Here is a 16990-nt window from a genome sequence, read left to right on the forward strand (position 1 = left end):
AGAAGCAGACAATTGATCATATACATGTTCTGGTGTGTCTTCCAGGTCGAAGACTTTGTGGATCCTAATGGCAAAATCTATCTGCAACGTGAGGAGACACCATCTAACCGGTGCGTGGTGTCAATAGGCCAGTCCTTTTTGTACCAAAGCTGGAGAATAATATGATTTCTTGTTTTCTCACTGATGCTGGTGTCTTCTGATTTGCAGTGGTGAATCTACAGTGCTGAGTTTTGTTAGTTGGCTCACCCTCAGTGGGACAGAGCAATCTGGTATGAGAGGGCCATCTACAGAGACACAGGAGGCAAAGCGAACGTCTCTGGAATGCATAAAGGTAACATACAGGCTGTAAAAGAAACTGCTTTTGTTTGTGGTGACAGTGCTATGTGGGTAACAGGCAGCAGAAGCATAAATGTGCATGCTTCTAGGCAGTATTGCAGTTCCAGAGAATTTGTGAATTTTAAGAAACTACAGAGGAGCGTAGCTGCATTGACAGCTAAAGGGTCTTATGTGCTGTTATGCACAAATGTAGTAACACATGAAAACAGGAATGATTCCCCACAAGAGGCTGGGATCTGCCCTTGGCATCACAGTCCTATAATTGAAGACAAATTAATAAATTCTCAAATGACTAGTCTTTCCAAGACAGTGTTAGGCGCATGGTGCCAACAAAATTTGAACCTGGGGGTTGAGCAGTGTGTGGACAGAGGAGTTATCTGTTAAAACCTGTCTAGCACAGATCAGGTCTGTTAAAGGTAATTGATGTTAAAGGAGTGAACTAGCTGGCAGGAGTGTTCCTCCAGGTAGTTGTGTTAAAGCCACTATCTGTATCTTTCCTGAGAACAAGCTGTGTTTCTAGAGGATCTGCTCGTATGCCTTCCCCATCCCCCAGATGCACAGTGCTCTTTTCTGTCTTTTGCAGCAATGTGATCCTGAGAAGTTGATCACAGAAAGCAAATTCCTCCAACTTGAATCCCTCCAGGAGCTCATGAAGGTGAGAGAGATATAGGGAAAGGGATTGGACTGGTGATGGAACAAGTATGCCATGCATGATCATGGATATGTGCTGTGTACTAACCTAGCTCCTCTGTCCCCAGAGGAGGTCTTGGACCTATTTGGGATATGAAACCAGTCATTAGTTCAGCTGTTACATGTAACTTTTGTGCTGGCAGCCACAATTGCTTTAGTAGTAGATGAAGACATTAAATTGTGGAATGCATTCTAAAAGCCTTGAGGAGGTCACAGTAAGTGTTTGAAAATATGTGTAGCTCTGTGTAGGAGCTTAAGGCTATGCTTTTTCATCTTTTCTGGTGTGCTGTGTGCCTAATGAGGACATCCTAAAAGGCCACTTTAGAGGCAAGAGCTGTACAGAAATATTTGACTGCATGCCCCTAGGTAGTATGGTACCTGGCTGCTGTGGGAGATATAAGGCTGGACTCACTAGCCTTTGAGCTAGAGAAGCTCTTCTCCCTGGGGGAGGGTAGTTACTCACCTGGTTCTGGTAGTGGCTTCTAAGGCTAGTGTGGAGTTTGAGACCACTCCAGGATGTGGAACGAATCCGGCTGCTGCTCACCATTTCCAAAAGAAAATAGTGCAGTGCAACCCTTGCAGGGATGCTGTGTGGGCTGGCAGTGTGTGTTGCCTAATTCCATGGCTCCTTAAAGTGTAAGTGCCTTTCCCTTCAGGCTGCTGTAATTGCAATTCACTGGCTTCATCAATAGGGCACATGACCCTATGGAGACTTGTGCTAAAACAAAGGAAAGATTTACTTATCAAGGCTTGCTGCAGAGGTTCAGAGGAATAGGTATTGGGTTTCAAAATAAAGATGTTAAGTGAGTAAACCCCAAAGAACAATACTTAAAAACAGCTAAAGCAGAACTTGCTGTTTGGATCCCACAAAGACCACTATGTTGCTCTCCCACATGGAGACGTGGTGACTCAGTTTTTTTGTGCCCTCTCAGTTCCAGAGGAACATTTTGCTCTTATCCCTATTATGTCAGGAATTCTGCCTTCATATGCAAGCTGATGGCTTGAGAGGAATAGCTCCAGTATTTGTAGTCATTCCTAGGTATGTCTGCCTTTTCTATGCTTCACAAATTCTTAGGAAGAAGCTGCTGTCTTTCAGAATTCCTCTCCATCTGAGAGACTTAGTCAGTTTAACATCTTTTAAGTTCATATTGCATCTTGCATAATTAAAAAAATATAATTTTCCATATATTTAGCTTGATCTCTATCCAGTGCATTTTTGATAGACTATGCATGACCTCACCAGACAGTAGTGTGCAGTTTTGCCCAGACTCAAAGCATTCTGTTGGTCCTCACTTGTTGGTCCCCCAGTTTTAGGGGCTTGTGATTCACAAACATTTCCTGGCTTTTCTAGGCTCTAATCTCTGTGACTCCTGATGAGGAGACATATGATGAAGAGGATGCTGCCTTCTGCTTGGAGATGCTTCTGAGAATTGTGCTAGAGAATAGGTATGACCTTGAAATACATGCAGATTCACTGTAAATGTTCCTGCTTTACTGCAGCTGCTGCCTGGGTCCAGGGAATGAGTTCCTTATGTGCTTGATTTGCCAGCTGAAGCAGCATGTGGCTGTAATTTCAGGGCTTAGCAATTCTGTTCTAGCATGTGCAAACAGAGGGGCTATTCGCCCATGAATTATTGCTTGATATACTGAGATCTGGAGAACATAAACTAAACTCTGGAGGGAGAATTATCCCATCTGATTGCTTTGCAAGTAATGAAGTAAATAAGAAATTTGACGGCTTTGTTGTTTCTATGTGTCTGTCCTTATATCTCCCGGCTGGAGTTTTTCATTGAAATGAAGAAATACCGGGTTGTCTGGAATTCTGGGAGGGGTAGCTGGATCCCGCTTGTCTCATCTCCTTTCATCCTACCCTTTCCCTCCTCCTTGTTGTGGCTAGGGACCGTGTGACCTGTGTCTGGCAAACTGTCCGAGACCACCTCTATCATCTCTGTGTCCATGCGATGGAGTTCTGCTTCTTGGTGGAGAGGGCAGTGGTGGGGCTGCTGAGACTGGCAATTCGGCTCCTTCGTCGGGAAGAAATCAGCACGCAGGTAAGGGATTTTTGAAAGTCAGTTACTGAGGTTTTGTGGCTACACCTGGCAACACAATTGCTGTTGGATGGACCCACTTTTAACATGTCTGTACTGCAGGTAACAACAAACAGCAGTTGTAAGTAGCTCTAAATAAATGAAGGGGAACTTTGCTAGAGAATGGAGTGTAAATAATAGGGTCTGTTATTCTTTTCTCCTTCTCTGGCCAGGTTCTCCTCTCGTTACGTATCCTGCTCATGATGAAGCCAAATGTGCTGTCCAGAGTTAGCCATGAGGTTGCCTACGGTCTCCATGAACTCCTGAAGACCAATGCTGCCAACATTCACTCCGGGGATGACTGGTACACGCTCTTCACCCTCCTGGAGTGTATTGGGTCTGGGGTGAAGCCGCCTGCAGCCCTGCAGGTTACAGCAAGGGCAGATAACGACACAGGTAAGACAGGCCAGCTTTTGCTAGGAAATCTGATGCCTGCCTGCCAGATAAGCAGCTGCTTCCTCAAGCTTTTCAATTAGCAAAGGGGATTGCAAGAAAACAAAGCTGATATTAAACTACATTAGCAAGATTAAAGACCAGCACCTGCTGTTCACTCCTACCCCATGGTCTGTCCCTGTCTCTACTCTGCCATCTCTTCCTACTCAGTGAGCAGCAGTCCAGGTGCTAGTCCCTGGGGGAGCAGTGGGAGGAAAACTGATATCAGTTGTAGCAGCTGTAGAAGGTTTTTGCTCTACCCAAGGAGCGTTTTCTGCTGGTTGTGGTCTGGTGCCTTGGGTAATATAGCCTTTATCTCTCATCTGAGTGTGTAATGTAAACCCAGCTGTTGTTCCTGTCATACTTGCTTCTTTTGTGGGACTGACTCCTTTCTGTCCCCATTTTAAGGATCTTGTAAAGGGAGTTGTTCTTTAAAAGTCTATTTCCAAATTTCTATTTCCATTTGTGTTCAGAGTGCCTGAACTATTTCCACAAGACCAGCCCACTATTTCCCACTGCTCTTGACTGTGTTAGAAAGACAGTCTTTTCAGCAAACTGTTCCTGTTTCGCTTTAGCCAGCTGGCAATGTATTTGAGGCTGACAGCTTCAGACTTTTAAAGCAAACAGCAAGAAAAGGCTTTTCCAGAAGCCTTCGTTTTCCTCTTTGCTTTTCTAGAACTTCCTCGCTAGGTCCTGATGCTTTGTGCTAGACAGATGGAAGAACTCTGATTTTGCAAAACCCTTACGGCCTTTGCTTTCTGGGTTAATGCTGGGCTGCCTTCTCCCATCTTCCCCCTGCCCCACACTTCTGTCTTTGCTGATTGAGCAAACTGCTTGACTGTGGCACCTTGCATATCAGAACATTAATTCTCTTTACCTCCTGAAAATGTTTGGTGCACTGTGTTCACAGCAAGTCTGTCTCTCTGCTGGTGAGTCTCTAGATAATGTTGAATGATGGGGAGAATGAATTTTTGCTTCTAAATAACATTATATCAATGGCTTAAATTTGGCCCTTGCAAAGATTTCTGTGCTTGGGACATGTGAAATTTAAGGTTATCCTAAAGGTCAGGGAGGGTAGATCTGACAGGTGTGGAACATGCTAATGTAGATTGCTGTTCATGAGAAAGACTTTACCAGTATTAGTGTGGAGCTGAGTGACCCCAGAGGCCCTGCGTGAGTCATGTCATTTCATGTTATGCTTTTTGCGTTGTCTTGGCTGAACCTAGTACCTCCAGTAGTTCTTAAAGTGCGTGGTACATCTGATTCTTCCCTCAGGGTCAAAGCATTGGACTTCCTGCCGTTTTTAAATCCACGGTCAGGCTGACAAGTGACATAGCAGAGGATGGAAAGCCCCTTCCCTCTGAAGGGGAAATCCAAATATACCTACAGGGGAGAAACAGTGTCAAAGATCTGTCTTTCCTGCTGTCTCCTGTGCATGCTCCTGTCATAGCTGTTCTTCATTTCACAGGAGGAGGGGCTTGGCCCAGCTTCTTCCAAGGCCCACTGGTTGTTTCTAGCAGCTGATGCTGATCTGACTAATCTGGATTAGCTACTCTTCCAAGTTCTTGATTTGGCTTTGATCTAAACCTCATGCCTTTTGTCTTGAAGGTGCTCAGTCAGACAGCGAAGTCTCCTCTTCCTATCATCCAAGTGACATGAGCCTGGACCGTGGCTACACCTCTGATTCAGAGGTATACACAGACCACGGGAAGCCAGGCAAGATGCATCGCTCGGTGACAGATGTGGATGTCATGAACAGTGGCTGGCTAGTGGTGAGTAGCCAATGGGCTTCTGGTGTCTGAAGAAGACTACTCCTAGCATGGTTGTGGGCAGAGGGTGTGGTAGGGAGAGAAAGAATAAGACAGTAGAAAAGAGAGCTAAGGTGAGCTGACAGTGTAAAGGGAGGATGGGGAGGAGATGCAGATGGAAAGGAGAAAGCTTGGAGGCAAATGAGGAAGAAAGGGAAATGAATCCTACAGAAACATTACCTGTTGGCTTCAGAAGAAAAGCCCTTTTAGCATGTGCATGAGGTGCTGCTTGTTATGCTACCCTCTCCTGCTACCCTCTTGCTGTGCCCTACAGGTGGGGAAAGATGACATCGACACCTCTAGATCCACTGCTGGGCTCAGCAGGCTGGGGCCATCTCCTCTTGTCAACCAGTACAGCCTGACTGTGGGGTTGGATTTGGGCCCACATGACACAAAGTCTCTCATGAAGTGCGTGGAGTCCCTGTCCTTCATCGTGCGAGATGCTGCCCACGTTACACCTGAGAACTTCGAGCTCTGTGTCAAAACCATCCGCATCTTTGTGGAGGCGAGCTTGAATGGGGGTAAGATAGCCCTTGGTTTGGCAATCAGGATTGGGCTTGGGGTGGCCAGTCAGCAAGAAGTGTGAAGTATACTGTTAAGGAACGAGTCCCCAACCCCCAGAAAATGGTCTGCTGTGAGAAACGTGTCCTGGCTCCTGCTGGTAGCAGGGACCTTATTCTTATCCCTGTCTCTGGGATGGAGAGGAGGCCTGAAGCTGATGTGGAGCTAGCACTATCAGCTGTTGCTGAAGGCTGTTCCTGAGGGGTGCTGGGTACCTCTTCATGCGGGTAGTTGTCATTTCACAGGACAGGGCCCTCCACTGGGGGTATCGAAAGGTGGCCGCTGTGTGTGTTGAAAGGCAGAAAGTTTTGTGGTGGAGCGTGTATATGGTATGTTGCTGCCTTTTACTTTCTAGGCTACAAGTCCCAGGAGAAGAGGGGGAAGAGCCACAGGTATGACAGTAAATCCAGTCGGTTAAAAAAAAAGCCAAAGGAGAGTTCCACACGGCGATCACGGGTCTTGAGCCAGCACCAGGCTCACACACACAGTGATGAGGACGAGGATGAGAGCATCCCTGCCAGTTACCACACTGTGTCTTTACAGGTTAGTCAGGACGTAAGTATAGCAAGGATTTCCTCCTCTCCTTTCCCATACACAGGGCCTTGCTAGGGAGTCACTGGGATTCTTCATGGGGTGAGGGAGGGCTGCATCCTGGGTTAGTGCACACTGGATGGCTGAGGGTGGCTGTGGTGGCACTGTGTGGTTCTGCAGTGAAAGAGGAAGGCTGCAGTTTGGACAGGAAAAAGCTGAATAGCAGTGGAGAGAAGTCCTCTGAAAAGCAAGGAGGGTGGGGTCTGGAGCTGTGAGTCACTATAGTAGGTAAGACGGATGTGGATCAAGGGCATTTGGGGGCATGAGGTTCATGTACGATTAGTGGGGAGTCTGACGGGGCATCTGAGCTTGTGGAGAGGGGAAAGCCCTGTGGGCTGAGGCACTGGGATTTCAAGCACAGAGGACTGGGATGAGGGAGTCATTTCTCTCTCCAGCTAGTGCTTCAAAGGTATGAAGGCACAGGCCTGCTGACTGCCAGGCTGTTGGGCCTCACTTCAGTAGTAAAGTGACTAAAATGCTGTCATTTTCCCATACAGAGCTGTTCTGAGGGAGCTTAGCTTGTGCTTCATGCTTGCTTGCTTGTTTGTTTGTTTGTTTGTTTTTAAAAAAAAAAAAAAAAAGTTGCAGAGAGTTGTCCCTGGACAGCATAGCTGAATCCCTGGGTTTCTCCCTCTGCCTGGGAGAGTCAATGCTGTGTGCCAGGAAAGGCTCCATTCTTTCTCCTGGCACGATTGGGATGCTGTTCCTTGAAGATGGGATTGACAGGGCTACTGAACTGACACAAATCTTGAAGATGCCTGGCACTTGACCGCTTAGGGAGAGCAGAGGCAGCTGGGCCTGACACCAACTTCATAGCTGTACGTGGTTATGTACATACAGGAAGCCTGCTTGAGTAGCTGTGAGCCTTTTAGTATTGGTTTGGGGAAGAGCAGAGACCGGGGTTGCTTCAAAAATGTAAGTCCTGTGTGTTGCTTAATGTGATGCTTGGCTTGCAGCTCCTGGACCTCATGCACACCTTGCACACACGAGCGGCCACCATCTACAGCTCCTGGGCAGAGGAGCAACGCCATCTAGAGACAGCAGGGAGGAAAATCGAAGCAGATTCCCGAACACTGTGGTCCAACTGCTGGTGTCCTTTGCTACAGGGTAAAGCCATCCCCTTGTGATAAGAGTGAGCAGAGACACTTCCCAAATAATGCCAGCACTCAGGGAAGTTTTGGAGCCAAGAACTAACCGGAGAAAGCAGGTGGAGGTTGTTTTTAGGGTCTGCTGTAATTGAAAAAGAACTTGGATCAGATCCAGAAAGGTATCTTTAGCCTGAGTTAGCTGCCAGCTTGATTCTGGACCCGACAGTAGATTCCCAGTCTGTGGCCTGGAACAAGTATAATCCTTTTTTTTTTTTTTTTTTTTTTTTTTTTTTTTTTTTCCACAGAGAGTGTTTGATCTTCATTAGACTTTTCACCCTAGACTAGGGAACCAGGGATGTGACATTTTCAGTGTGGGCTTTTCCCTGAATCCCTCTCTTGCAGGTATTGCCTGGCTGTGCTGTGATGCCCGACGCCAGGTACGGATGCAGGCACTCACTTACTTGCAGCGGGCCCTCCTGGTACATGACCTGCAGGCCCTGGATGCCCTGGAATGGGAGTCCTGCTTCAACAAGGTAACCTCCTGGCTGGGCTGGGCATGTAGGCACGACAGCATTGTCATGAAGACCAAAGCTGTGTGCAGGAGTGGCAGAATGGTGTCCTACTTCAGCACCACCTTCTTGAGCATCTTGTTCACCAAACAGACAAGGGGTTAACTACTCTGATCCTGTGAAAAGTTCCTCTCTGCTTAGACTTTTGACAGAGCCTTTTGGAGTATTGAAGTGAATCCACTCATTTCCACTTCCCATTGCTTCTCCCATGCTCTCTTCCTAGAAGCCACCAGTCCCAAGAGTCAGCTCCTTCCTGTAAGGCTGTCTATGCAAATCTCATCAGCCATTTTTCAGCTCCGAAATATCAATGTGTCTCATCCAACAGGTGCTGTTCCCTCTGCTAACCAAGCTACTCGAGAATATCAGCCCAGCTGATGTTGGTGGGATGGAAGAAACTAGGATGAGAGCCTCAACACTGCTCTCCAAGGTGAGCATGCTTCTGCTGTGTGAAAGCTCAGGGGAAACCATGTGCCTCAAGAAAACCAAACTGTTTGCTGTATTAGCTTCTCAGCATCTCTGATCTGGATAGATGTCAGTTTGCTAGTTTGTATTCAGTGCTGGGCTTCTCCACCACCTTCTGCTGTTGGGACATGCCTTCTTTCCAGAACTGTCTCCATGATCCTGGCCTTTGGCATAGTTGTCAGGAAGGAGTTTGTGACTTTATGAAGGATGGAGAGAGAAGTATTTCACCTGACATTAGTTGAAGACAGTCTGTTCTAGTGGTGAAATGATGCGTGTCACAAGCTAATAGTACTGACCTAAGGCAGAGAGTCTGGAAGGGCTGGAAGACATGGTTGTGCAGACTGCAGCAGCCTCATGCAAAGAAGACAAGATCCAGTCCTCTGCACGTGCAGCTCAGAAGAGTGGAGGCCTCTGGCGTCCTCAGGCTGGGCCTGTGCATGCTCCTCGCCTGCCACAAGGAGGGGGAATTCCAGATTTGCAAATCTGGCTTGTCAAGCTATGAGCAGCAGCTCTGATACTACTTGTTGACAGTAGTTGTGTGTTTTTTCTAGGTGTTCCTACAGCATCTCTCCCCGCTGCTCTCACTGACCACCTTTGCTGCCCTGTGGCTGACAATCCTGGACTTTATGGACAAATACATGCATGCTGGCTCCAGTGACTTACTGGTAAGATGCTGAAAGTGATGCTGCAGTGCTTTGAACAAGCATTCATCGGTTTTAACCTTCTTAAACTTGAAAGGTGTTTTGGTTTGGGTTTTTTTAACTTTTTAATCCTTCCAAAACTATTTTGTTCCATGATCTCTCCCCTTGGCCTCTGTTTCCAAGGCAGCCCGTCAGCTGTTTGGCGCCTCTGTTCATTGCTATATGTCCATTCTCTGTGTACTGAGGAATGTCTCTGATTACAGCTGGAGGCCATCCCAGAGTCTCTGAAGAATATGCTGCTTGTAATGGATACAGCTGGGATATTCCACAGTGCTGACTCACGGACGGGATACTCAGATCTCTGGGAGATCACCTGGGAGCGGATTGACTGTTTCTTACCTAGGCTGCGGGATGAGCTTTTCAAACAGACAGTCATCCAAGGTATGAGGGGCTGAGAAACCTTAAAAAAACAGGTCTTGGACCCAGTGCTTGCACCTTGTCCAGTACCCAGCTGCCATAGTGCCTGGATGCTGATGAAATGATAGTTGCAGGAGGCTGTGGGAGCTTGGCACAATGAAGGAAAACTGAGGGTGGGCAAAAGGAGTGAGCAAACTGGTGTGTGGGCTCACTGCTTGTTTTATTTTCCTAGATCCTGTCCCCAGCATACCAATGGAGCAGCAGCATCAGAAATCAATAGTGTCTGCCCTGCCCCCTTCTCCTGTGGGGGATGTGAGACCGGCCACCCACCTGGCTCCTTTGGAGAAGCCCTGTGAACTTGGTGCCAGTGGTGAGTCCAGTTTTCTTCTTTCTGGAACCATCTTCCCAGCACAGTGGCGTGGATCTGCTTTTCCCTGGTTTAGCGTGATCTACAGTGGCTAGGCCTCTGGTGTTGTGGAACTGTTGTGCTTCCAAATGGATAGGTTGTGGACTTCTTGCTGAGGATATTGGGGTGGGCAGAGGTTGGGGCAGAATGCCTATGATTTGCACCTGCTCCTCAGGGCCTCGTATGAAGGTATATGGAAGGTGCAAGTCTGAAAAGGCCCCTGAGTTGATCTTCAGCCCTGCGTAGCTTTGAGCTGAAAGATGACTTTGTCAGGGCCTGTGTAAGGATGTATTTTGTCTCTTCCTTTTTCCAGAGTCTGAGAGAGCCACTGCACCTGCCTCACCCACCATCAGCACCTCTGCCTCTCCTTCTTTCCCAGCATCAGCTCCAACAAAGACAAGCCCCGTTACAGACATACCTCCTACGACAGCGCAGCCACCACTCATCTTGCAGCCTCTTGCCTCCCCCCTGCAAGTTGGGGTGCCACCTATGACTCTTCCAATCATTCTCAACCCAGCCCTAATTGAAGCCACCTCTCCTGTTCCCCTCTTAGCTACTCCACGGCCCACTGACCCCATGACAACCTCTGAAGTCAATTAGTTTGAGAGTGTCTGAGAACTGTCTGCTGAGGAAGCTCTGTGGGTGGAGGATGCTGGCCAAATGTTCTCTGGTAGCGGGCATGTTTGTTTTAGAAGATGATGCTAACCTGAGCAGAAGGGCTGCTGCCACAATCCCCCTGGAGCGCATCCCATGCTGCTCTCTTGTGGCAACCACCTAGAAATCCACCTAGAAATCCCTGTCTTCTTGGAGGGGTACCCGGTTCCACCGACCAGTCTCCTTCCTGCCTTCACAATCTCAGGGGCCAGGCAATGCCCGCACCAAGCAGCCTGGGACCAAGCTCCCACCAGTTCATCTGGTGAAGAGGGAAAACTCTTTGATGTCACACCAGAGAGGGGCTGCAGTACAAGACTGCCTCTCAAATTATTCAGTCCAGTCCCTGGACAATTCCCCAGCCATTCCCTAGCTTTCCTGCCCATGCTTCTGGTCGCACTGCTTTGTTTGGGCTCTGGGCATGCCTGGGTTCAGCAGGTTGAGAATTTTGTGTAGAAATGTGGTTGCTTACAGTGCAGCTCCCAGCTTGCTACATAGGGTTTGTCTGCTGTAGCCACATGCTTTCCTTCTGCAACATGGATCACAGCAGTCCCCATGCCAGATCGGGAGTAGGCAGCAGTCTGGTAGGGGCAGCACTGCTTTCCTCCCTCCTTCTGTAAATGTAATCAGGCTTTCTGGTTGGAGAGGGCAAATTCAGAAGGCTCTGCCTAGTTGAGCAGACAAGAAGGAAATGCAGAGTCCCGTGAGCTGATTGCAGAGCACCATGGCCATCTCTCAAACAGTGCTTGGGGAGCCACTCCCCTGGGGTGCATGGCAGTGCTGCATTGTCCACCACTCGCTACATTGGCCTCTTGGTGTCCAGCCCCATTCCTTAGGAGAACATCCTCTTCAGCTAGAGAAGATGTGGGGATCTGTGGCACCTGCTGACAGATGCCCAGCACGTCTGCTGTGCTTTCTCTTGGAAGCTCTGCAAAGATTGCACCCTTCTGCATCTTCTAGTCGTTGGGAGCCCACCTTCTTCTCCACCTAGAACACCCCTGCAGCTGAGGCCCTGGTAGTCGTTCTTGTGCTTCTGCCTTGCAGCAAGGATGTCCCACTCTTCCACCCCCTCATGCCCAGAGCAGAGCTGGCTGCCTGGCAAGCGCTGCATCTCCGTTCTTCCTCCTCTCTCGATTAGTTGGCTAAATTCTCAATAATACCAATCTCTGAAATCCCACTGGTGACTGGGAGGGGCATGGGCATGACTCCAACCCAGTGTATACTGTACTGAGAGGAACCTATGGTTGGGGTGGGAGTACAGCCAGTGTACATAGAGAGTAAATGGCTACAAATCCAATGGACTTTTTACAGTGTAATAAATATATCCTGTAAATGAATGCTCCAGTGTTGCACTCCTTTTCTGTCGTCCTTCTGCGGCTCAGAGCTTTGGGAAGAGTGGAGTTTAGTTGTCAAGATGCTGTGCCTGGCTACCAGCCCCCTGGCTCCATCTACAGGGGTCCTCCAACAGAGTGCTCTGTCTGCAGGGAGCACAGAGGGACTTGCCCTAACAAATGGTCAGCTCATGAATCATAGAATCATAGAATCGTTAAGGTTGGAAAAGACCCTTAAGATCATCGAGTCCAACTGTTAACCTGTCACTGCCAAGTCCATCACTAAACCATGTCCTCAAGCACCACGTCTACCTGTCTTTTAAATACCTCCAGGGATGGGGACTCAACCACTTGCCTGGGCAGCCTGTTCCAGTGCCTGGCTACCCTTTTGGTGAAGAAGTTTTTCCTAATATCCTACCTAAACCTGCCCTGGCGCAGCTTGAGGCTGTTTCCTCTCGTCCTATCACTCATTACTAGGGAGAAGAGACCGACCCCCACCTCACTACAACCTCCTTTCAGGTAGCTGCAGAGAGCAATAAGGTCTCCTGTCAGCCTCCTCTTCTCCAGGCTAAACAACCCCAGCTCCCTCAGCCGCTCCTCATAAGACTTGTGCTCTAGACCCTTCACCAACTTCGTTGCCCTCCTCTGGACACGCTCGAGCACCTCGATGTCCTTCTTGTAGTGAAGGGCCCAAAACTGAACACAGCACTTGAGGTGTGGCCTCACCAGTGTCGAGTACAGGGGCACTACAGGACTCCCTGGTCCTGCTGGCCACACTATTCTTGATACAGGCCAGGATGCCATTGGCCTTCTTGTCCACCTGAGCACACTGCTGGCTCACGTTCAGGCGGCTGTCAACCAACACCCCCAGGTCCTTTTCTGCCAGACAGCTCTCCAGCCACTCCTCCCTTAGCCTGTAGCGTTGCATGGGGTTGTTGTGACTGAAGTGCACAACCTGGCACTGAGCCCTGTTGAATCTCATACAGTTGCCCCCAGCCCAAGGATCCAGCCTGTCCAGATCCCTCTGTAGGGCCTTCCTACTCTCCAGCAGATCAACACTTCCACCCAAGGGGGTGGAGTGGAGGTTGGCCCTCAAGGGGCTAAGCAGAAATGGTTCCTATCATGGGTAAAGCAGAGCTGTAACGGCTAGATTGCTCTTCCTTCTGGCAAGAAGTGTCTGCTGTAAAGTTTCTGGTGTTATGTTCACATGTGCTCATGCACCACCAGGACTGAGGGCAGAGACTAGGGCTGAGGAGCAGATGCCCTGCGGCATCTCAGCACGCAGCCAGAACACAGACCTTGGTGACAACCTGGCTGACTTTGGAGAAAGGAGCATTTTCTGTCTGATGAAGAAGAAATCCTCGTTTCCACTGACAAGACTTGGACTTGGAGAGGGCGTGAGAGATCCTGGGCTCTTCCAGGGCTAACGCTTGCCATGAATATGGACGATCACACATACTTCCCTCCTGACATTTTCTCCTTTGTCTTGCAATCCATGCAGTGCCACAGTGTCCTTAGAGCTGCGTCAGGCACCAATGCCTTCCCTATCGCAAGGATTCCAAGAGACTCTACAGGCTCGATAAGGGGTTTGAAAACTTGGAGTTTGCTTGAGTTGATGAGCAAAGGTCTAAATATTGCGTAATGGAAGAGTAATGCGCATACTAGGAAAGTCCCGCTAATAAATCCTGGTTCCCTTACCCCATTTCCACTATTCCTAGAATATTTTCACTGCTTCAGCCATCTCTTCCTCACCCTCCACTGCTTCCAGATTGTGTCCTTCCAGCCCTTAGATGTTTTCATTCATGTGTTTGAATCCTTGCGCTGCCCATGGGCCTTCTGTATCCAGCAGAAGGTAAAGCATCCGCCCCTCTGTCTTGGATTTCTGAGCCTTCACTTCTGTTTACAGCTCTGTTTTTCTGAGCTGTCTCCAGAATGCACACTGAAACCTTTAGATGATGAACTCTTTATAAACCATTGCTCAATCGTCAAGTGCCTTGATGTCAGCGCTACTGCCCTCTGATCCCTGGACGGTCCTTTGACTTCTTGGAGTAGTGTCAGCTAATGGCAAAGCCCAGTTTTTCCTGCTGCCTTCAGATAGTTGTTTGGGGGGATGCTATGTTTTAAACCGTGTTTGCAAACCCAGTTTCTACTGAGCGCGTTACATCTTAATTCAGACAATTGCGGTGCAAAGCAAAAGCCACCCGAGGAAACTGCAGGAAGCGGGACTGGAATGGAAAGAATGTCGGCTGGAAAGACAGACAGAATTGCACTTTAAACAGTTTTCACTAGACTGTAAATAGGAAGGGACTGGAAAACCAGAAAAAATTTCTTTGAATGTTGTTTGGATTTTGTAATAATGAGGTTTCATGTGTTACAGAGAAAACATAACAGGGAAAGCGTTTGAACCGAAAGGAGATCAGAATCAACTGACAGGTAGCATGTGCTGTGATACATATTTTTATTGATAGTCTCTTGAACTCTATTTGTAACTAAAATTACATAAAAGACAGCCACACTACCAGTGGCTGTTGGTGAGGAGCGGTGTTCACAACGCTAGCCTTCAGGTTTGTCCCAGCATATACTTTTTCTAGTCTTGGACTTCTTTCTCATTTTTATGGGTCTGACTCACTGTTTTCCAGAAGAGGCTGGACAAACATCACCCTAGTTTGGATTTATGTACATCTTCTGTTCCCATTTACATCAAGAACTTCCACTGCTGAAACAGAATAGAAATGAGGGTTGGGATTTAGTGTGTGTCAGTAGGACGCGTTACTGTGGAGGTGGTGGTGTCCTCGTTGGTGTGAAGCTTCCTAGTGGGAGAAAGCCCTATTGAAAGATAAGCCCTGGCTGTAAAACATAAATTTGGCACTGAAACTTCTGAAACTGAAGCAACGCTGCTTTTAGATTCCATTTTTAAATGGAATCTGAGCATACTCGGAAGATCTGGTCTGTAGGAAAGATTTCCGTGAAGTATCTTCCAACAGTGAGCTGGCTTTTTTAGAAGTTACCCTCACTCCTAGAAATGCCAGCTTTTGAACTCCTATGGGAAAATCTGTGCCTGCTACAGAGCCTCGAGTACCCTGTGCCCCGCTCCTTTGCCCCACCTGCGCGGAAGGCAGCCCGGCAGGGTTTGTACCGCTCGCCACGTGGCCCGGGAGCAATCTGAGCCCCGTCAAGGCTGCTGGAGGCGGCAGCAGCTGTGCCGCTGGCCCGGCGCCCACTGCCCTGGCCGGCATTGTTCCCACCACTGTCCGTCTGCGCAGCCGTGGGGGCTGCCGGGAGAGGGAGGGCCAGGCCCGCTGTCCGCCGGCAGGCAGAAGTTCAGGGGGCAGCTTTGGGAGCATGACCGGCTCGGGGGCAAAGTTCTGGAGTGCAGCTCCTGCAGCGAAAGGTCAGGAAAATGATGTGCTGAACTGCAAGGGGAGACCCTGGGCCTGCGAGGAGGCTGCCTGGAGCATGATTCAACGCGCAGGGAGATGAGATCCCCCGAGACTACAAGTCCCAGTGTGCAGTACTACTCCTCCAGTTGCATAACCTGCACCCTGGCCCGGGCGCGCTGGTGGGCAGCCGGCACTCCTCTCCCACCCAGGCCAGGGCGGGTGCTGTTCCCGGGCAGCTCCTCTGCAGAAGGCAGCGGGAAGGTGCAGGCTTCACGAGCACCCGCCGCTCTGGGGCCCAAGGGATGCATGCACCCTTTGGCTATGCCGGATGTTTTGGGACTTGCAAACACATGCCCGCAAGCAGCCAGGGGGTGGGAGGGTGGGTTATTGCTGAGTTACGATAGGGAAATGGGGCTGCTGTGGCCGTGCCGTGGCCTTGCCGCAGCACGGCTGCTCTGCCAAGGGAAGTCGTGCTTCCTCTTCTCTGTTCAAGTTTTCCACATAAGAAAAATTTCTCTGGGCAGCAGGGTTGGTGGGTGGCTGCTAAACTTAATCCCTAGTTGAGCCATTTGTAGAAAGCGTCTGGGAAAGGAGAGGTCAGGCTAACCGGGTCGGGACAGCGTGTGCGGGCGGTGGCTTTCAGTGTTTGTGAGGCAGCCGTGGTGTTGCTAGCCATTTGGAGAGAGCACAAGATCAGTCAACATAGGAGCGCAAACTGACCCTTGTCTTCAGGAGGGAAGGCTGAGCCCATGTTAACCCTCTTCCCACCAGGAAGAAGAGGGGACTGAGCAAGGTCTTCTGTGCCCGGCCGTTACCTGGTGCTCTACCTCCTGCCTCACCCCTGCGCTGAGACAGTGCCCTGCTCGCGGACGTGGGCACAGGGGTGGTGTTTGGGGCAGAGGGAGCATCATCTGGGGCTGGGGGGGAGAGTCCTCAGCGCCCCGGAGCCAGCTGCTGCTATCCGATTCAGCCTTGGCAAAGGCTGCTCCAGGCTGCAGCTCCAGGGAGGGAGCGTTTGCCGCTGTGCAGCGCCCTGCTGTCCCCTCCGTGCTCTTTTCTCGGGGCCGACGCCAGCGCTGTGGGGCACGTCCCTGCCCTGGGGGTCTCACCGAGCGGGAGCCCGTCTCTCCACCCCGGCCGCGTCCTGCAGAGGACAGGGGACAGCGGACCGCGCTCTCGGGGTTGCTCCGGCCGCAGCCCGCCTGCCCTGCGGTCCCCAGCGTTAGCGGCTCCCTGCGATCCCCGCTCCGCGCCCGCCGCCTGCCCTTCCCCAGCCCCGCCCGGCGGGGGCTGCCGGCGCGTCCCCCCGGGCCGGCGGCGCGGCCGCCACGTGGCGCCCGGGGCCGTGGCGGCCCCCCCGCTCCGCGCTCCCCGCTCCCCGCTCCCCGCTCCGCGCCCCGCTCCGCTCCCCGCCGGACGGCGCGGGCCCGGCCGCCGAGCGGCCCCCCGCTGCCCGCGGGGCGGGGCCGGGCTGGGCTGTCCCGGCGCGGCTGGGCTGTCCCGGCGCGGCGCGGCTCCGCTCCGCCCGCCCGGCCCCGGC

At 50.4% G+C, this 16990-nt stretch overlaps 1 protein-coding gene across 6 annotated transcripts in view; it reads left to right on the forward strand.

Annotated features, from left to right (window-relative positions):
• The window catches only part of GBF1 (golgi brefeldin A resistant guanine nucleotide exchange factor 1), a 108207-nt gene extending 96131 nt beyond the window's left edge, over positions 1–12076 (forward strand). For 4 of the 6 annotated variants that reach the window (XM_087767887.1, XM_087767890.1, XM_087767889.1 and 1 more), the window contains exons 25-40: positions 46–110; positions 208–331; positions 920–991; positions 2378–2472; positions 2924–3077; positions 3287–3509; positions 5154–5317; positions 5628–5874; positions 6270–6469; positions 7462–7612; positions 7996–8126; positions 8488–8589; positions 9176–9289; positions 9529–9706; positions 9915–10052; positions 10402–12076. In XM_087767887.1, coding sequence (XP_087624013.1) covers positions 46–110; positions 208–331; positions 920–991; positions 2378–2472; positions 2924–3077; positions 3287–3509; positions 5154–5317; positions 5628–5874; positions 6270–6469; positions 7462–7612; positions 7996–8126; positions 8488–8589; positions 9176–9289; positions 9529–9706; positions 9915–10052; positions 10402–10688 — 2445 coding nt within the window. In that variant the 3' untranslated portion in view covers positions 10689–12076. The remainder of the gene's footprint in view (positions 1–45; positions 111–207; positions 332–919; positions 992–2377; positions 2473–2923; positions 3078–3286; positions 3510–5153; positions 5318–5627; positions 5875–6269; positions 6470–7461; positions 7613–7995; positions 8127–8487; positions 8590–9175; positions 9290–9528; positions 9707–9914; positions 10053–10401) is intronic. The other 2 variants (XM_087767888.1, XM_087767893.1) reach the window with 1 other exon arrangement.
• The last annotated feature ends 4914 nt before the right edge of the window (positions 12077–16990 follow it).

The sequence above is a fragment of the Nipponia nippon genome, unplaced genomic scaffold (genome assembly GCF_047370975.1).
Source record: "Nipponia nippon isolate SJK-2023a ecotype South Korea unplaced genomic scaffold, ASM4737097v1 scaffold_3, whole genome shotgun sequence".
NCBI lineage: Eukaryota > Metazoa > Chordata > Aves > Pelecaniformes > Threskiornithidae > Nipponia > Nipponia nippon.